At 41.5% G+C, this 21,188-nt stretch overlaps 1 protein-coding gene across 1 annotated transcript in view; it reads left to right on the top strand.

The window, feature by feature from the left end:
- The window catches only part of LOC139466751 (uncharacterized), a 32,284-nt gene extending 11,414 nt beyond the window's left edge, over nucleotides 1-20,870 (top strand). The window contains exons 10-35 of the mRNA XM_071248415.1: nucleotides 364-466; nucleotides 1,245-1,393; nucleotides 2,096-2,206; nucleotides 2,653-2,719; nucleotides 3,557-3,657; nucleotides 3,891-4,049; nucleotides 5,364-5,486; nucleotides 5,736-5,828; nucleotides 6,457-6,514; nucleotides 7,812-7,961; nucleotides 8,593-8,672; nucleotides 9,147-9,262; nucleotides 9,580-9,684; nucleotides 11,388-11,466; nucleotides 12,146-12,260; nucleotides 13,704-13,784; nucleotides 14,257-14,366; nucleotides 15,016-15,129; nucleotides 15,705-15,866; nucleotides 16,407-16,535; nucleotides 17,275-17,405; nucleotides 17,973-18,101; nucleotides 18,918-19,041; nucleotides 19,314-19,410; nucleotides 20,110-20,217; nucleotides 20,536-20,870. Coding sequence (XP_071104516.1) covers nucleotides 364-466; nucleotides 1,245-1,393; nucleotides 2,096-2,206; nucleotides 2,653-2,719; nucleotides 3,557-3,657; nucleotides 3,891-4,049; nucleotides 5,364-5,486; nucleotides 5,736-5,828; nucleotides 6,457-6,514; nucleotides 7,812-7,961; nucleotides 8,593-8,672; nucleotides 9,147-9,262; nucleotides 9,580-9,684; nucleotides 11,388-11,466; nucleotides 12,146-12,260; nucleotides 13,704-13,784; nucleotides 14,257-14,366; nucleotides 15,016-15,129; nucleotides 15,705-15,866; nucleotides 16,407-16,535; nucleotides 17,275-17,405; nucleotides 17,973-18,101; nucleotides 18,918-19,041; nucleotides 19,314-19,410; nucleotides 20,110-20,217; nucleotides 20,536-20,609 — 2,868 coding nt within the window. The 3' untranslated portion in view covers nucleotides 20,610-20,870. The remainder of the gene's footprint in view (nucleotides 1-363; nucleotides 467-1,244; nucleotides 1,394-2,095; nucleotides 2,207-2,652; nucleotides 2,720-3,556; nucleotides 3,658-3,890; nucleotides 4,050-5,363; nucleotides 5,487-5,735; nucleotides 5,829-6,456; nucleotides 6,515-7,811; nucleotides 7,962-8,592; nucleotides 8,673-9,146; nucleotides 9,263-9,579; nucleotides 9,685-11,387; nucleotides 11,467-12,145; nucleotides 12,261-13,703; nucleotides 13,785-14,256; nucleotides 14,367-15,015; nucleotides 15,130-15,704; nucleotides 15,867-16,406; nucleotides 16,536-17,274; nucleotides 17,406-17,972; nucleotides 18,102-18,917; nucleotides 19,042-19,313; nucleotides 19,411-20,109; nucleotides 20,218-20,535) is intronic.
- The last annotated feature ends 318 nt before the right edge of the window (nucleotides 20,871-21,188 follow it).

Genomic DNA, 21,188 nt, shown 5'->3' with positions numbered 1-21,188 from the left:
GTGGCCCAGTCGTCTAAGGCGCCGCGATTTGCTGTGCAGAGCAGCGTCCCTTGGGCACGCCAGAAACCAATGATTGTGGGTTCGACTCCCGGTTCACCCCGATTATGTTAGTTCATTATAACCATAGTTCGTTATAAGCATATATACAGCATAACTACAGCGAATAGTCGTATCCGTTAGTTCGTTATAAGCGTGTTCGTTATAAACGTAGTTTACTGTATTGCCACACAACAATATGTATTTCAAAGTTGTTTTGTAGTCCAGATAATACTCATATGTTGTATGAAGTCGAATATACTTAAATAACTGCGTGCATTACATCGACGTATGAAGATACCAAATTTGATTGAGTTCGTGATTTAGTTGGGATGCTGGGCCGGTAACCTGATGCTGAAGAACCTGCACAATGAGTTCCCGTCGGACGTCTTCACCATTTTTGAGACAGTCGGAGCAACTTTGTCCATCGGTAAGATGGGAAAACCTTGATGAAAGAATTATGTATTAGGTGTCATCATGATATGCTCCTGGTAAAGTCGGAATCGTACAATCGACTCTGCTTTTCGCAAACAATTCTTATAGATCAGGAAAGGCTTTTGTCGCTTTTATTTTATCACTTAAATATAGTAATTTTAATATTGATATAGTTAGTGCTTATTTTAAGAAAAAGATATAGATTGATAAAAGAACCCTTTGAAATCTACTCAGGACCACCCGTTTCGTTCATAGTACTATAATATGTCATGCCATGTATTTTAGTAGTATGAGAGAATCAGGTTGTTCTCTACTTACTTTGAGTAGTATACAAACCCTGGACTTCTAGTTAGGGGTATCACAGAGACCAACGCGAAAGGAGTGAAGCTCTATGGTTCTAGTGAATTTGTTTATCGGGAGTAGTTGTTCCCCTGTTAGCATACACAATATTTCGAAGTCACTCTTTAAGGTTCCTTTCTCTGACAAACTGTTGTACATATTGTTTTATACAATGACTAGACTTAACAAACTTACGAAGGAGAACTCAAATTTGAAATTTTGGGTTTATTTAAACTTTATAGGAGGCCTATGGGGTTCCATCTTCAGCCCACATTAAATCAGTACATCTTAAACAATCAAAGATATACAGCTTCCAAATATGTGATTCTCTATATATTAATTAAGGACAAGATCTCAATTTATTTTCTGTTTGACTATATTTTTACTTGAAAAGTCATCTTTCCTTCTCTTAGTAATACCAGTCCCTGTTACAGGTTCGAGTGATGGAACGGAGACATCATACAGTCTGATGGACTTCCTGAACCTCGACATGAAGGGCAAGGTCATTCTGTCTGTGGCACTTCCAACATTCCCATCTGGAGACGTGTATGTCAAGACCTTCAAAATTACTCCCAGACATCAGGTAAACGCCTCAAGTACATTAAAATATACAAATTGAACTGAATAATTATGAATACGTTACTGTGTTAGTGTATATGTGCCCATGAGAAAAAACAACTTTGTCACTGGTGTTTGTTACGCCAGATCCCAATGGTCGCGGAGATGACAGGCCTTATTTTTGTTTGTTTTTTGTTGTTGTTCAACGCTGCAAGCAACAACAGTCCAGATTTATGGCGGCGGTCTGTAAACAATCGAATCTGGATCAGACAATCCAGTGATTAACTCCATGAGCATCGATCCACGCAATTTGGATACGATGACATGCATCAACCATGTCACCCCGTTAGTCGCCCCTTACGACAAGCATGGGTTGCTGAAGACCAATTCTAAAACGGATGATCACGGGGAATCAATCTAATGGCCTTCATGAAAAAGTTTATCTGGCTTTTGCAAGTAAATTATCGTCCAGCATTGCTTACTAAAAGTGGCCTATGTTGTCATTAAGTGAATGAGTCATATTCGCACAATATGGCGACAGCGACACCAAACATGGGGTTCACACATTGCATCCATGTAGGAATCTGGGCCTCCGCGTGACGAGCGAGACAGATCGAGATTGTGCTCGCGAGTAGGTCAATGACTTGTTGTAATTACGGCACCGTAGATACATATAGCTTCAAGGCAAGTGACAAACATAGTGAAATAAGCGTCCAACATGTTTCAGAATGCCCACGCCTATGTGACGGCAGGCTTCAGGTTGCAACTGGACAGGAACAACAACTTCACTGTCAAGGCAAAACCATCCCTGGTGTACGGTGGGATCAGTAAAACGCTGGTACGTTCAATTCATTGATAACAACGCTCTGAGGTTAGAGTTGTTTAATGTTTTCATGTCATGCTAATGTAGCCTTCTCAATAACAGTGTCATACTTACTGTGAGTAAAATTTCATGTGTCTCAAGGGGGCATGGGTGGCCCAGTCGTCTAAGGCGCCGCGATTCGCTGTGCAGAGTTGCGTCCCTTGGTCACGCCAGAAACCTATGATTGTGGGTTCGAATCCCAGGTCGCCCCGATTATGTTTCTAGGTTTGTCAGCACCATACCCGTGCTCGTGGGTTTCACCGAAGTGGTAAACGTCTGAGACCTGCATCACTTCGGGCTTTCCTCCCAAATTAAGATGACACGCCGTGATATAAAAGCGGCGTTAAACCCAACTCACTCACTCACTCATGTGTCTCATACGCATTAGGTATATATAAATTGGTATATGACTATTTTCGTAGGTCCATGCCAGCAACACAGAGACATATTTACAGGGGAAGCAGCTGGGAGATCCAGCAGTACTCAAAAGTAAGCGCCAAGTAGAGTCTAGTTAGTATTAAATTAGACAATGTCTTGTGGATTGATATGACGGTACTGTTAGGCGTTATATAGTGATGGTGATGGATGGGCGAGAAAAAGAAAGGACGAGGTGTAACATGACAATCTGATATCTATTTTCTACCCCTCACTGAGGTCTACCAGTTTGGAGCATGTCAATAGTCCCGAGGCATTCATCGTTTTGAAGACGACGCTTCCCAATCTGATCACAGATTTTGCATTACAAGAGTAGAGAGCTTACGTGATATTGTGGATAATGAACATCAACGATACTTACGGCTCAGAGCTATTTGGCGACCTTTCACTGAACTGTCAAAAACAAGAAAGACCACTCGGCACACAGGCACGAAGGACTTGCCTTGTCCACTGGCAGTGTTTAAGGTGTATTGGGGCGATAGGTGTGGATTCCGAAACCGTTCTGGCAGTCATTTGTCAGAGCTGATATTTCTCCAGAATGGTCACAGGATTTATAGTTCATGTTCCCTACATTTTTTTGAGAGTATATAGATATTAATGACCATTTGTGACGACAATCTCAAAACATGCCTTGTCAAGTACAAACAGTTAAAACCCATATGAATAATTACCATTAATCAGATTTGTTTAACCTGCATTTTGTTGTTTCGTATCCTTATAAAGAAGGCAGAATCATTTACTATAATGTATAATAAAATCACCTTTAAGTGGGCGTATTTTGTGCCAGTTTCATCATTATTTCTTGATCGATCGATGTGGTACTCCAACATTGTTAAAACTGTTGCTTGGAGACATGTATGTATAGTTTATTGATCGCTGCTCATTTAACAGGTGCTATAGCGACTCTGTCGGCCGAGCTGGTTCCCGACACAACCCCTGGCTTGTCCAGTACAACCTACAGGAAGAACCTGGCCATCTCTCTGTTCTACAAGGTCAGTTAAAGCCTTATAAGCATGCACAGAAGATGCAATACTATTAGAGTAAAAGTGATACGTTAATTCATTTTCCGACTACTGTGCATATTGGTCAATATAAATCAGTGACTATGCTCACTGCCGTTTTGTCATATGCTGGTCATTGTGACGTATCAAGGCTGACGTCATACATAGCAAAATGACTTCAGGAATTTGAACCCGACGAGGTCCTAATTACAAATTCATTTCAGTGCGTGCTCGGCATGTGTGGTGATAAGGCAGCGGCAAGATTCCAGAGTGGAGGCACCAACTTGATACGGCCAGTTTCATCAGGCACTCAGACATATGACAGTCGTAAAGATGAATACCCTTTGACTGAACCTATGACCAAGGTGGATGCAACGCTACAGGTAATAGATATCAGTTCACCAGGCTTTTAATAATGACGTCGTCTTATTCTTCTCCTACTTGTTCTTCCGCTTTTTCTTCTGTGTCTTCCTCTTCTGCTTCTTCTTTTCCGCTCCGTTTTCTGTGTCTTCTTCTTTTTGCTTCTTCTTTTACAGTTTCTTCTTCTGTCTCCTCTGCATCTTCTTCCGCTCCTTTTCCCGCTTCTTCTTCTGTCTTCTTCTTTTTGCTTCTTCCGCTTCTTCTTCTGTCTTCTTCTTTTTGCTTCTTCCGCTTCTTCTTTTACAGTTTCTTCTTCTGTCTCTTCTGCATCTTCTTCTGCTCCTTTTCCCGCTTCTTCTTCTTCTTCTTCTGTCTTCTTCTTTTTGCTTCTTCCGCTTCCTCTTTTACAGTTTCTTCGTCTGTGTCTTCTGCATCTTCTTCTGCTCCTTTTCCTGCTTCTTCTTCTGTCTTCTTCTTTTTACTTCTTCTGCTTCTTCCTTACAGTTTCTTCGTCTGTCTCTTCTGCATATTCTAAGGCTTCTTTTTTCGCTTTTTCTCTTCTACTTCTTTTTTCTTCTGTTTCGTCTTTTCCCGCTAGTTTCTTCTTCTTCTCTTCTTCTTCTTCTTCAATTTCCGCTTCTGCTTCTTTTAATTCTTCTTCTTTTACTACAATTTCTTCTTCTGAAATGTTATTGTTCTGATCGATTTGATCATTCTCAAATACATTTGGTGTTTGCCCAACTCGCTGTACCTTTCAAACAGGGCTGTATTGCACTAGTTAGTGATGTTACACGTGGTCATTTATGTGACAGTAAACAAGGAGATAGAAGACAACGAGGTATGTACATGTTTCATAGCATGTACGTCTGATATAGATATATCACATTCATTATTAACCGCCTCCGTTGTCTAGTGGTAGAGCGTCCGCCCGGAGAGCGGAAGGTCCGGGGTTCGATCCCCAACCGCGTCATACCAAAAGACGTTAAAAGATGGTACTTATTGTTACCCTGTCTGGTGCTCGGCATTAAGGGGCTAATACAAGGACTGGTTGGCTCGGAGTCAGTATAATGTGTCTGAGTGGGGTATTCATGTTAACCTGCGGCATGGTATCTCAGTGGGCTAGCACTATAAATCGGCATCAGTCCGGACTAGTACAAGCACACACACACACACACACACACACACACACACACGTGCATGCACGTCGCTATATAACTGCAATAATCTTGGACGCGACGTTAAACCCCATTTCAGCACCACCACATTCATTACTAAAGTACGTAATTTGTCAAAACATCAACGAGCTTGAAGCCTATCAAAGAACACCTTTGCTCCAGACATCAGGCAGGGTCCAGTACGTCAATGATGTACCTCCCGTTCAAGGTGAAGTCTTCGCATCCTTTGTCATCAGCAGCGTCGGCAACGCAGAAATCGACAGCGTCGACACATCTGCAGCCCTGGTAACCAATACAGTCTTTATTTAAACGAAAATAATCGAAACTAAAACAAACCGTTACTTTTTAATCAATTCCATGAAATCTTATTTTCATTTCAATTAAAACATCTATACGAGGTAAAGGTTACAAAAAATGATATCGTGAATAAGCATTATTTGCCGATGTTGACTGTGTATGTATGAAGGGTTAACATCACGGTAAGTGTCACTGAGTATCCTCCATGTGTTCTGTATTAATGCATTGTATCTTCAGAGTTATCCTGGAGCCTTGAAGTACATCTCTGCCTCTGACATACCGAAAGGCGGCAGCAACAGTTTCAGACAGCCAGGTGCTGGTGTAGAGGAGGTACTGACATGAATACTTCCGTCATATCTTTCTCTGAAGCTCCAAGAATTAATTATGTATCATATCTAGATGTTCACTATATGTCTGTATATTCATTGCCATTGGCTGAATGAGTGGAAAGAAGACCGTGAATGAAGAGGAGTTGTAGAGGCAACTACTTCTTGTTAATTTTGGGGGTGAAAGGGGGTAGGGGGTAGGTCGAGGCGGCCCACATGGCATTATGTAGTAGAGTTTCAAAAAAGGATTTTGTTGATTGTTGATTTTCATTATTTAAAATCGGGTGTGGTGTGTTTGGGTTGGGTGGGGTGGGTCAGAGCATATTTTTTAATCGTTGTAACGCATGGCGGGTGGTGGTTTGCCCCATGACTGACAATAGACTTTGCAAGGCACCACCACTTACCACATTCTGTTGTTCATCTTCTTTTGTTCAACTTCTCTGACATTCTCTGAATATATGATGTCATCTACATCACCCACTAAAAATATACAAAGAAGCAAATCGAAAATACAAATACAAAGACATGTATCTGTATCCTTGGCGTCAATTGACCTCTCGATGTATGATACCCTCCATAGCCACTGTCAGTAAATGCTACCATGTCAAAGCGATATCCGTTTCATCTACCAGATATTCTCCAGTGGCCGTGTTCTCTACAGCGGGCAGCCAATTGGCATCATCGTCGCAGGTAGGTGTTTGCAATATGTGTGGTTTTGTAGTTGACTGGCCTTAGGCGTGGTACAATCAGCGCTACACACATGTGCATTTACCTCGCCATATGACAGAAATAATCTTGGACCCGAACTCGAACCTCATTACACCTTCTGTGTGTGTGTGTTACGACTTTACACTTTGTTAAATATTGTGTTACACGTGCTTTATGGTCAAGGGTTAAGGGTGTCAACAATAACACATGATATAAGCTGACGTTCTCCTGGAACAGTCTTCAGTTTACTCAACAAAACTTTGGACTTGAGTGCGAACGCCTGGTAACGGACACATGTCTCGTCTTGTTCGGATAAATACGTTCATCATCCCAAACTGGCTTCCTAAGGAGATAACCTACATTGAATTTGCATCACATTTGTTTGTTTGTTGTTTAACGCCGCACTCAGCAGTATTCCAGCTATATGACGGCGGTCTGAAATAATCGAGTCGGGGCCAGACAATCCAGTGATCGACATCATGAACATCGACACACGCAATTGAGATCGATGACATGCATCATCCAAGTCAGCGAACCTCACCTCCCGATCCCGTTAGTCGCCTTTTACGACAAGCATATAGTCACCTTTTACGGCAAGCATGGGTTGCTGAAGACCTATTCTAACCCGGATCTTTACGGATCGAAATTGCAGCACACTGTTTACCATGACGTCACAATAAAATGAAATTACTAATCCCTCTGCAAGGAAGATGTATATGATATTTACACACTGAAGGGACTTGTTGTTACTGTTGGATGTAGGATTTTGGTTGATACATAGATCCTCACCCAATTGCCTTCTAAGCTGAAATATTTCAAGACTCATTGATAAAAGAAGAAACTTCTCCTCGTCAAGCCTCGAAATCTTCTAAATTTTATTAACTCGTCTTCATATATTTGATAAAAGGCGACTATGCTTGTCGTAAGAGGAGACTAACGGTATAGGGGGTCAGCATCGATGACTTGGTTGATGCATGTCATCGTATTCCAATTGCGTGGATCGATGCTCATGATATTAATCACTGGATTGTCTGGTCCAGACTCGATGATTTACAGACCGCCGTCATAAAGCTGAAATAATAAATATAGTGCGGCGTTAAACAACAAACCAAACCAAACCAAACCATACAGCTGGAATATTGCTGAGTGCGACGTTAAACAACAAAACAACCAATCATATATTTGAGTTTGGAAAACACTTAGGTTATCAGAGTTTCTCTATGATTGACTTCAGAAAGTCTCAATTCCCAAAAATACCATAATGTTTGTTTAATTTCAGTTGACAAACTGTCGGCAGACACTGCAGCCAGCATGGTGAAAGTTACCTACAAGAACGTCCAGCCCCCCATCATTACAATGGAAGATGCCATTCAGAAGAAATCCATATTTCCAAATGTTGCACAGGAGTTCAAAGTTGGCGATGCTGCAGGTAGTCATTTACGAGATTAAGAAATTATCATTATACTTGACTGAAGTTGTTACCTTGTCGTGTCAGACCGCCTCCGTGGTCTTGTGGTAGAGCGTCCGCCCGGAGAGCGGAAGGTCCGGGGTTCGATCCCTGGCCGCGTCATACAAAAAGACGTTAAAAGATTGTACTTGTTGGTACCTTGTCTAGCGCTCGGCATTTAGGGGCTAAAACAAGGACTGGTCGGCTCGGAGTCAGTATACTGTGTCTGAGTGGGGTGTTCATGTTAAACTGCGGCATGGTATCTCAGTAGTGAGCTAGCACTATAAATCGGCATCAGTCCGGACTAGTACAAAGAGCCACACAAACACACACACGTACATGCACGTCGCTATATAAGTGCAATAATCTTGGACGCGACGTTAAACCCAATTTCACCTCACCTCACCTCTTTGTCGTGTCTTTAAAGTTCTATGGTGTTTTTCGAAGTTAAACAGAGATTCAGAATAGCTCTATGGTCCGTGTTTTTCACTAGCTATTGTTTAGGGTTAACTCCTGAAGAACTTGATCGATGTGCGGTTCGTAACGTAAGCTGCATTTGAAATGAGATGAAAATTTCAGCTGGCAGTTACAATGTTTCAATGATTCTTTATAGCCGCAATTGCTAAATCGGACAAACAAGTTTCTGGCCGTATCAAGATGGGTCACCAGTACCATTTTCATATGGAAACACAGGTCAGTCTCCACCTACCTTCATTATGTCACTTGATACACGACTTCTTTTGTTTCAAAGGCACGGGTAGCCCAGTCGTCTAAGGCGCTGTGATTCGTTGTGCAGAGTTTCGTCCCTTGGTCACGCCCGAAACCTATGATTGTGGGTTCGAATCCCGGTTCACCCCGATTATGTTTCTAGGTTTGTCAGCACCATACCGTGCTCGTGGGTTTCACCGAAGTGGTAAACGTCTGAGACCTGCATCACTTCGGGCTTTCCTACAACATTGACACGCTGATTAAGCTGATTTAACAGAACGCTGTTAAAAGCGGCGTTAAACCAAACTCACTCACTCACTCTTTTGTTTGATTACTCATCCTTTGCACTGATTGTTTTGCCATGCTGTTCATGACTTTGTAAGGTATTTCTGTTATCCAAGTACTGATGCGTTACAGTTTCTGGCTCTTTAAAAATTAAGTCCTATTTTCACAAAATAGGTAAGCATCTGCTACCCAGCCGAGGACGGCGTAGGCGTGAGTCTTCTGTCGTCCACACAGTGGACGGATCTGGAACAACTGATTGTAGCCAAAGCTCTCAACATCCCAGAAAGCAGGTTGGTTGGTTGGTTGGTTGTTTCACTCAGCAATATTCCAGCTATATGATGGCGGTCTGTAAATAATCGAATCTGGACCAGACAATCCAGTGATTGATATCATAAGCATCGATCCACGCAATTGGGATCGATGACATGCTTCAACCAAGTCGGTGAGCCTGACCACCCGATCCCGTTAGTAAAAAAAGCAGGTACGTACCTTGTGTCGGAAAATAACCTCTGGATGGTGCGTGGATTTGTCTGAATAAGTAGTAAAATTGTATTTTGTATTTTTTGTTAAATGTGTAAACAGTTTTGTACTTTTTTGTATTTGCTAGTGTCAACGTTACAGTCAGACGTCTAGGAGGATCGTACGGTGCCAAAATAACACGTGCTCATTTAACGGCTTGTGCAGCGGCTCTCGGCACACACGTCATGAGGAGGTGGGTGATAGGAATAAGTGTTGCTTCTATCAGCAGGGCTCATCTCCGTGGTCTAGTGGGGCGGTCGGGTAGCCTAGTGGTTAAAGCGTTCACTCGTCACGCCGAAGACCCGGGTTCCATTCCCGACATGGGAACAATGTGTGAAGCCCATTTCTGGTGTCCACCGCCGTGATATTCCTGGAATATTGCTAAAAGCGGCGTAAAACCATACTCACTCACTCAGTGGTCTAGTTGATAGAGCGTCTGCCCTGACGGTCAGCATTAAGGGAACAAAACATAGACTTTTTGGCTCGGAGTATACTGTGTCAGAGTGGGATATCGAGTTGAAACTGCAGCAAGGTATCTCAGTGGGTACTCAGTGGGCACTATGAAACCAGCTTTAGTCCTGACTAGTACAAGCGGACACACGTGCATGCACGTCGCCATTTTAGTGGACACATCTTGAAAGCGACGTTAACCCTCATTCAGGCAGATTAACGTGGAATTACCACACCATAAATTCAGCAATGCAGGCAAAAAAGTTACTGATGGGAATCTTACATAGTTTGAAAACCTTCACGGATCTCTCATATCAAACCTTTTTTTAAAATATTTGATACAAAAATTTCTCCAATTCTTTTATATGGAGCAGAGGTCTGGGGGCATACTGAATACAGAACTATTGAACTGGTCCATCTATATGCATGTAAACGATTCCTTGGAGTAAAAAACTCTACATCGAGTGTTATGGTATATGGTGAATGTGGACGTGTACCACTTTACATATTTCAAGATATTAGAATTCTCAAGTATTGGTTCAAGATTCTTAAAATGCATATTGATAGATTACCTAGAAAATGTTACAATATGATGTTATTGTATGAAAAACATGGAATCCGCAATTGGGTATATGATGTAAAGTCGTTATTAAATGATTGCGGCTATGGGTATGTTTGGCGTAATCAATGTGTACCGAACAATCCAGATTCATTTTTAGTTTCTTTACGCCAAAGGGTATATACTTGCAAAAATGGGCATCGCATGTTTTAAGTTCAGAAAAAATGCAATTATTACAAGCTTTTCAAGACGAACAATTTCCCCAGAATACTATTTGTTTGACATGAACTTTAAAAGGTTTAGAATAAGTTTAGCACAATTTAGATGCAGCTCTCATAGACTTAGGATCGAAGTAGGCAGGCATAGAAACATAGACAGAGAATTGAGAATATGTGAGCAATATGATTTAAATGTGATTGAAGATGAGTTTCATTTTCTATTAGTTTGTCCAAAATACGACCACCTTAGAAGAAAATATATTGATCTGCCTGGTTATGTACATCCCACTATACAAAGATTTACAACGATCATGTCAACAACTGATAAAGATACTCTAAAAAATCGATCAATGTTCATTTATCATGCTATGTTAATTAGAATATGACCTGTTAAACGGATCTGTAACCACTCCCGAAAAGAGAATTGTACTATGGGCCTGAGGCCTTTCAGTATGGAATAAAACGTATCCTATCCTATCCCTCATTTAACGTGACCTCTTTCATCAAGGTGATAAATCGATTCTTTAATATTGCTCGTCTCTACTACTAGGTATTCATGCCTTACGATATATAATTTCTCACATTTTAGATGATTTTGAAATCAATTGTTCCCGCATTTCGTATAGGTGCTCATGGGAAGTCTTGTTCATTATGATGACCTTTTTTCAGACCTGTTCGACTAAATATGAACTTCCATACCAACATGAAGACCATCGGAAAACGATTCCCGTATCTGGCGGATTACACAGTAAGACACAAGTATATGTTATTTCAAGGGGCGACTAACCGGATCGGGTGGTCAGACTCGCTGACTTGGTTGAAGCATGTTGTCCCAATTGCGTGGATCGATGCTCATGATATCAATCACTGGATTGTCTGCTCCAGACTCGATTATTTGCAGCCGCCGTCATATAGCTGGTATATTGCTGAGTGCGGCGTTAAACAACAAACCAACCAACCAACATGACAAATGTTTACAAATGTGTTTCTACAGTAATAAACACATGACAAGTTATTAACACATGACAGGTCCCCGAACAAACAGCTAACAGAGACACATACATTTTGTTGCTATTTTAAACTTGAATGAAGATGCCTTTTACATGTGTACATAAAGAGTTAATTTAAAAGCAGGATGTATGAACACATTCTCTTCCAATCAGGCAGCACTGTTTGTCATCTAGTTATTTTGGATACGGAATGACTGGTGATACTACAGAAGGGGGATATGCGACATTTAAGCTCAAAATGCAAAATAAGCAACTGTACTTCATTTTCAAGGAATGTGAAACATCGAATTAATGATCTACTGGTGAATTTGACGAGAGTTTTTACGATTCGAATTTTGAAATGTCAAGCGCATGGAATGCTTCTTTCAAGGAATCGCTGTTCTCCTAATTTTATCATTATTGGCTTTGTGTTGATAGGTTGGTGTGACAAATGAAGGTAAACTCAACGGAATCCAGTTTACCGTGAATGCAGACTGCGGTATGTCCCCCAATGACTGTTCGTTGGCTTCATTCCCACCATGGATGGACAATGGTGAGAGCCAAGTATACATGATGTTTCTATAGTCCGTTTGTGTGTTGTTAAACGCTGCATCCTACCGCTTAACAAAGATCTGAGGACATCCCATTACGGATCACGTCAGAACGACCTTTCGCGAATTTTGACCGACCAATGAAATGACTGACAAGAAATCGACATTAGCCAATCAGAAGGCAGCTTTCTCGAGCTTTACGACACTTGTTTCAAACTGGCGACTACGCTTCGAAACATATTTTGACGTATTCTCGATTAAAAAAAATAAAACTGATAAGAAGAACATTCTGGAATGGCTTATAGATGGCCTAGATTGTATGGATATAATCATAAAACCCGTAACTGTCATTCGGAATACCCCGTGTTAAATATTTCGTGGTTGCGTGATTAGAAAACACATTCCGACTGTTACTTTCATGATCTGGTAAGCGACGCTCTGATTGGTTGGATGAAAGGTCGTCCTGACGTGAACCTTAATGGGATGTCCTCAGATCTTTGTTTAGCGGTAGCGATAACTAAGATCTGATTTAAATGAGATTGACCCGCACGCAGCAATATTCCAGCTTTATGACGGCGGTCTTTAAACAATCGAATCTGAACCAGTGATTGACATCATGAGCATCGACCGATGCAACCGGGATACAATGACATGCAACAAGTCATCGAGTCTGACCACCCGATCCCGTTAGTCGCCTCTTGCGACAAACATGGATTGCTGAAGACCAGTTCTAACTCGGATCTTCATGGTTATTTGTATTGTATCGCTCTACATATTTGGCATATGAAACATGTAGCAGTACACTGTGTGCAATTATCCCCAGGGAACGTAATTATGTCAAACGTTATCCATATGTAGATACATGATGTTATATGTCTTCACTAGACTGACAACAATCGATCACAACGCATGTTTTCTGACTTTTTAACAATAATTCATCTTCGGTAGTTGTCAATTAAACTTTAATGCGTTAATGTGACTGCTTGAAGTCAATATGCAGCCCAGTGGATAAGGGGGCACGAAGGCCCAGTCGTCGAAGGCGCCGCGATTCACTGTGCAGAGTTGCGTCCCGTGGGCACGCCAGAAACCTATGATTGTTGATTCGAATCCCGGTTCACCCCGATTAGTGGGCACGGGTGGCCCAGTCGTCTAAGGCGCCGCGATTCGCTGTGCAGAGTTGCGTCCCATGGGCACGCCAGAAACCTATGATTGTTGATTCGAATCCCGGGTCACCCCGATTATGTTTTTAGGTTTGTCAGCACCATACTCGTACTCGTGGGTTTCACCGAAGTGGTAAACGTCTGAGACCTGCATCACTTCGGGCTTTCCTCCCACATTAAGCAGACATGCCGCGATATTACTGGAATACTGTTAAAAGCGGCGTTAACCCAAACTCACTCACTCATCCAATGGTGGATAATGGTGGCTATTTGTTCTGTTGGCAGCCTACTACTGTCCGGCTTGGGATTTTAAACCAGTCGCCCTGAAGACTAATCTCCCAACGAACACTGCTTGTCGGGGACCAGGTAACACCACAAACATTAATTTATAATTAAAATTTTAAATTTAATTCATTTAGTATCTGAAGTCCGTTTAATGCGAATTGTGGTTGCTTTGCGAAAAGCATATTATACAAGCTCACTTCTACCATAGAACATTGTGGGGGTTAACTACGCGTGGCTGTATAACTACATACATAGACAAAAATACAGCAATTGTTAGTGCAATAATAATAATTATAATTATAACAGTATTATTATAATAATAAAATAGTAATAATACGGCAGTGGTCTGTGACATTTTTAAATGTATTCATCTACGTTTTGCAAGTGTTCAAAAGGAATAGATTCCACAGGTGTTTGGAGAACTAATGGTTAAGGCAAAACGCATTCATCACTTACTTTTGGCATCCACTTAATAAAATGATGGGTTATATTTTTTCAAAATTAATTAGTACACGTGAGAGTAATTTGAACTTAAAGTATATCCATTTCTTAGGGTCATGTCCCGCCATCTTCATCATGGAGACGATGATGGATCACGTGGCCAAAGTCTTGAACCAAGACCCGCTAGAGTTCAGGAAACTCAACTTGTTCAACAAGGGTCAAGTGAGTAGATATCAAGCATACCACGTTACATTGATATATGTTTTCGTAAATTAAACCCCCAAACCCCAGAAAACACATGACATGGTTGTAGCAGATCACCACCCCAATCCAGGAAAGCCTTAATACTTTTCTTTTCTTTTCAATCTGAGATGGTGTGTCTATTAGAGTTTAGGCAATGGAAACATCATTAATAAAAACCTGTTTCAACCTTTGCCACGTACATGTTGATTATCGCGTATACAATGGTTAAAGGAGATTGTACACAAGGAATGGAAAAGACTAGATTTGTGTTTTGGTGGACTACTCATGTTAAATATTCTTGTTCAAGATGAAATATTCCTGAAATATCATAATGGTAGTCATTATGTGATAAACGAACACATCGTCATATTTTCCTTTGGTTGTAGTTGCATGTCTCGAATCAATATTAAGTGTACACCATTGCTCAACAGATATTTAACTTATGATAACTTAAATAATTATTCGAATTTTCACTAGGGCCTGACACACAGGTTTGCAAAGAGATCCCAATTTCCTGAAAACCAAAGATTCCCTAAAACCTGATTTGGTCACTTGAATATTTATATATATATATATATGAAAATACGAGAAAATCAATACACTTGATGGCTTTGATCAACATTTTCAGAAAAGTGCAAATGGAATGGTTTTGGAATATTGCAACATCAAAGACATGGTGGCTCAACTGGAGACGTCAGCTGACGTCCAGTCCAGAAAACAACAGGTCACAGCCTTCAACCAGGTACAGCAACTTCTGCAGCTTGCAAAAACAATGTTAAATATTGTCAGGTTAGGGGCTGGGGGAGAGACAATTGACAACCTATTCTACAAACATGAAACAGGAATTCGTTGTCCAAATAGCACCTGGTTGGTAATACCCTGGAACGACTCGTCGCTAAGTTTTAGTCGTGGGATGTATGCGTGGATGTAAATGTCTGCATACATATTTTTTTTTCTTTTAAAAGTCGTTGTCAGCAACATTCCAGTTACGTGATGGTGGCTGCAAATAATTTAAACTGGACCAGACATTCCAGTGATTGACATCCTAAGCATCATTCAACGCGATACGATGACATGCATCTATCAAGTCAGCGGGCCTGACCACCCGGTCCCGTTAGTCGACTCTTAAGACACGCTTAAGACTTAAGACCAATTCTAACCTGACATGATCCTACTTTTATAATAGTTCTACGAGCTCATTACATGTGGTGAAATTTGTGCGTTTCTGAAAATGTATTTTAAGTATGGTTTTGTCCATTACTCACTTACTCGATGAACATAATAGTATCTTAACGTACCCTATTGATTTGTATGAAGGCGAACAGATGGAAAAAGAAGGGCATTTCGGTAATGCCTCTCCGGTGGGACTTGAACTACGCTCACGCCAACTACAACGTCTACATGACCGTCTACCACGGGGATGGCTCCGTCGCAATTTCGATCGGCGGTGTGGAGAATGGACAGGGTATCAACACCAAGGTTTGATATATGTAGGAAGAGTGGTCGTGCGCTAAATACACAAAATAAGGAACAGTGTTGACATAATTGCTCAAAGGCTTGCAAGTGAATTGGCATCAACAGTATTTATGCCCCAAAAGATCAGGATCTCATACATTCACCACTTTGGTGAAAGCTGCGAGCAGGGCAATGGTGCTGACAAATTTTGCATTCATATCAAGTCGAATCTGGGATTTGAACCAACGATCACTGGGTTCTGTCTCCGGTGATGGACGAAACATGTGATGGGCTGTAGCTTAATGTTTGGAGGGCCTGATCCTAACGAACACCTCGTGTCATCACTAATCATATAATCCAATCCATATAATATGATCCAATCATATAATTGTCACCACATTAATGCCGTTTACGCCATATGAAATCTGTTCAGACAGATACTCGAGACTGATTATTATCTGGTGTTGACGTTAAGTATACAGGTGTTCGCTACATGACACGATGATGTTGATCTGATTACCGTTGTCATCGATGAAAATGAAATGGCATGATATTTCATAACAGATGATGCAAGTCTGTGCCTTTGAGCTGGGTATTCCAATGGACACGATCAAGGTGAAGCCAACGACGACCCTGGCGGACTCCAACTCCATCACTACGGGAGGCAGCATTACCAGTGAAGTGAACGCAATGGTAAGGTCTTCACCAGACAGACAGAATCAAATACTTGCATCGCAGACCAACACACTTGATATATTAATGCGTCCCTCAGATACCAGACAAGCATCCAACATTGCAAAACACGAAGGTGCATACAGGATATCAGAGAACGAGAACACCAGGTTGTGGCCAATCCGACTCGCCTATGAGTAAACCCTTACATGTTTGTTTGTTGTTCTACGCCACATGCAGCAATATTCCAGCTATATGACGGCGGTCTATAAACAATCGAGTTTGGACCAGACAGTCCAGTGATTATTAATAATAACATCATGAGCATCAATCCACGCAATTGGGATACGACATGCATCAACCAAGTCATCGAGCCTTACCAACCGTTCCCCTTAGTCGCCTCTTACGACAAGCAATGTCGCATTTTACGGCAAACATGGGTTGCTGAAGACCAATTCTTACCCGGATATTCACGGGTCGAACCCTAACGTGTAGTAAATTGAAAAACATTTTTGGTATTCTTATTACTGTATTGATAGACCTTCAAGGCAAACTACGATTCCACTTTGTAAGGGACCAGGTTAAAACCCACCCACATTTAAAGTGTAAATGTGTAAGTTCAAAATGCTAAGAATTAAAACGTTTACCTGATGATCTACATATTTCGATATAAAACTAAAAGCATCTCTGAAATATGTTGACATTAGTCCTGCGTATATGTACTAAGGACTTAACGTATCCATGCAATTTACTCGTAAAGGGGGTCATGCAGTGCTGTCAACAATTGAAGACCCGGATGGCTCCGGTCAAAGCCAAGATGGTCAACCCTACCTGGCAGCAGCTGGTTGCTAAGTGCTACAGCGAAGGAATGGACCTGTCAGCCAGAAATTTGTGAGTGTACAGATATTAAATTTACAGTTAGTACCCGTAAGACGTTTGTGAGAATTTGCTGATACAGTGATGAAACTGACATTTTGGGCGATAACCTTACCCTGCTATCATGATGATGGCATTGTTGTTATGGATACTACCTAAATACGATGTACCACAATGCACCTCTTGACCTATGTGTCATAACCGGTACGGTTTCACTGTCATGTCTTAAACGACATCAGTCTGATCTAGAGATGAAATGTTGCCAATGGACAAAGCTAGTTTTCGATATCCAAGCCAACATAGGGAATAGTTGTAAGATTAATAAAACATCCAGCTATCACACTCACTCACTCAGTCAAAATCATATGTAAATTAAACCGACAAAGCACATTCCATAATCATAAGAAATATCCATTGTATGATTCCGACCATATCATGAGCATGTGTTTATGAATCACTATCAGATAGCTATAAGTCTAAAAGGAATGGATAAAATAAATCTACAAAATGGATTTATCTACATGTTACCCACAAAAACGTTCAACTAATATTCCGAACACGTGCACGTACATATGTTTTCAGCACCAACCCTACAGGCGTCAGCACTAACTACAACATCTACGGTGCAACGTGCACGGAGGTCGAGGTGGACGTTCTGACCGGGGAGAACCAGATCAGCAGAGTGGACATCCTGTATGACTGTGGAGAGAGGTGAGATCAACAGTGTGGACGTCCTGTATGACTGTGGAGAGAGGCGAGATCAACAGAGTTGACCTCCTGTATGACTGTGGAGAAAGATAAGATCAACAGAGTTGACCTCCTGTATGACTGTGGAGAGAGTAGAGATCAACAGCGTGGACATACTATATGACTGTGGAGAGAGGTGAGATCAACAGAGTTGACATCCTGTATCATTGTGAAGAGAGGTGAGATCAACAGAGTAGACATCCTGTATGACTGTGGAGAGAGGTGAGATCAACAGAGGGGACATCCTGTATGACTGTGAAGAGAGGTGAGATCAACAGAGTTGACATCCTGTGTGACTGTGGAGGGAGGTGAGATCAACAGTGTGGACATCCTGTATGACTGTGGAAAGAGGTGAGATCATCAGAGTGGACATCCTGTGTGACTGTGGAGAGAGGTGAGATCAACACAGTGGACATCCTGTGTGACTGTGGAGGAGGTGAGATCAACAGAGTTGACATCCTGTGTGACTGTGGAGAGAGGTGAGATCAACAGAGTGGACATCCTGTATGACTGTGGAGGGATACAGAGACGATGCGGTGAATGTTGTGATTCTAAGGAATGAGTGAGTGGGTCTATCATAGTAAAATGCATGTATTCCTTTTGTTATAGGGAGGCGTAAATCTGGTCAAATCATCGGCGAAAGGAATCCCTTTTTGATTCTTGAATAAGACGGATTGGTACCTTAATCAATCTGTACCATATTAATGGTATAAGTGTATAAAAAACACGGACAAATAGGCTGTAAACTCCTTCATTATGTTTCTATGTTCATTGCTGCAGCATGAACCCTGAGATTGACATTGGACAAGCTGAGGGTGCGTTTGTAATGGGCTTGGGCTATTGGATGACCGAACAGATGATCTTTGACCCCACGACTGGCACCGCCCTGACTGCTGGAACATGGGTAAATTTAGGGGAATAGTTGTCAATCACCTCCTATGGTAAACCACGGACCTACATAGGATGTAGGTTCGTGGGTAAACCAATGGATTTCTTATTGATAAACAAAGTAAATTATGTCAAAGTCAAGCAGAGCAAGGACTCATGTTTTTCACATTTAAATATTTCATAACCTAACCAAGAAAAGTTGTTTGATTTCACAAATAAGTCACAAATGCTGTGTTCAATTAATAACAGTATTGGGTATGAAATATAGACGATTTTATATTTGAACAGGAATACAAACCACCTCTTGGAAAGGATATACCTATCGATTTCCGGATACAGTTTTTGAAGAATGCCCCGAACCCTAGAGGCGTCCTCAGGGCCAAAGGTATTTATCATACCTCTGTATTAGAATAAATGAGATCCGATTTGTTCATGTGATCGTGATAAAATACTATGTGTCCCGCCTTGGAGGAAGAAAAATTTCTGAGCGGAAGAATAAATCCATTGTACCCCTCTAGGAAGAACACAGGCTGCACGTGGATTTCTGAGCGGAAGAGTAAATCCATTGTACCCGCTTCGAAGCAGAAAATCGCACTCTTTTTCCCCCTGAGTCCATGAAGTCACGCGACATGGCACAAGTTAACCTCAGCTCAATCGAACAGCTGTTTTCTATCAATTTACAAGTTGCTATAATTCTTTTTCAATTGCAGATTAAAACATGTCGGCAAGATAAATTCTTTGAAACAGAATCACTCGGGGTAAACGTGATTATATGCGTCCCTCGTTAGGTTGTACACGCATAAAACCATGTGTACCCCGAGTGATACAACTATTTATACTATGTTATAATCTTGAACGATATTCACAGTGTGATAACTGATTTCATATGCTCACCTTTCATCAACATGGATAGCCATGTTATTCGTTGGCTGCGTCAAAATATGTTAAATGCAAGCCACACACACACACGTGTATCTACCTCGCAATATGAGTGCAATAATCTTGACAGCAACTCTAACGCGCATTTCAACCACTTCACTATCTGTAAACAATTATTAATTAATAATGAATATTTATGTTTTAGCTGTAGGCGAGCCGCCCCTGTGTATGGCTGCATCAGCGTTGTTTGCTGTGAAACACGCCATCGAGGCTGCCAGAAAGGAAATATCAAAGGATACATTCTTCCCCCTCGGTATGCCATTGATTTAGTTTTGAATTGCCCAGACCACGGTCATTTCCATTTTTCCTCATTAGTTTCGGATAGATTATGAAACAATATATTTTTCTGAGCGCCCTGTTAAAGAGATCACCGCAATGATCCAGGAACAATATTGTTTATATGTTCGTCCGTAGCGGATGACTGTTACTGTGTTTCCCTGACCTGATCTTCTTTAAATAAAGCTCATCTCTCGGAATATACATCTTACAGACTGACATAAGGACGACACACCTTGACTAGGTGTCATTGTTTCTTCTTATGTCATAAACTGTCTGATTGTGTTTATTTCAGACGGCCCAGCGACGGTGGAGATGATCCAGGGAGCCTGTCAAGTTGACAACTCACAACTGGTGTACGGGACATGAATCAGCTGGCGTCCGGGACATTGAGACGAGCTGGTGTATGGCACATGAATCAGCTGGTGTACGGGACATTGATCAGATGGTTAATGACACGTGTATCAGCTGGTGTACGGGACATGAATCAGCTGGCGTCCGGGACATTGAGACGAGCTGGTTTATGGCACGTGAATAAGCTGGTGTACGGGACATTGATCAGATGGTTTATGACACGTGTATCAGCTGGTGTACGGGACATGAATCAGCTTGTGTACGGGACATGAATCAGCTGGTGTACGGGACATTGATCAGATGGTTTGTGGCACGTGAATCAGCTGGTGTACGGGACATTGAGACGAGCTGGTTTATGACACGTGAATCAGCTGGCGTACGGGACATTGATCAGATGGTTTGTGGCACGTGAATCAGCTGGTGTACGGGACATTGAGACGAGCTGGTTTATGACACGTGAATCAGCTGGTGTACGGGACATGGATCATATGGTTTATGGCACGTGAATCAGTTGGTATACAGGACCTGATGTATGGGACGTGAATAATCTGGTGGTTGTGACATCGACAAACGTTTAGGAGCTATTCGGACATA

The sequence above is a fragment of the Haliotis cracherodii genome, unplaced genomic scaffold (assembly GCF_022045235.1).
Source record: "Haliotis cracherodii isolate W230 unplaced genomic scaffold, xgHalCrac1.p SCAF_19, whole genome shotgun sequence".
In the NCBI taxonomy this organism is placed as follows: Eukaryota; Metazoa; Mollusca; class Gastropoda; order Lepetellida; family Haliotidae; genus Haliotis; species Haliotis cracherodii.
Note: the sequence above shows the minus strand (reverse complement) of the source record. Positions and strands in the feature narration are given on the sequence as shown.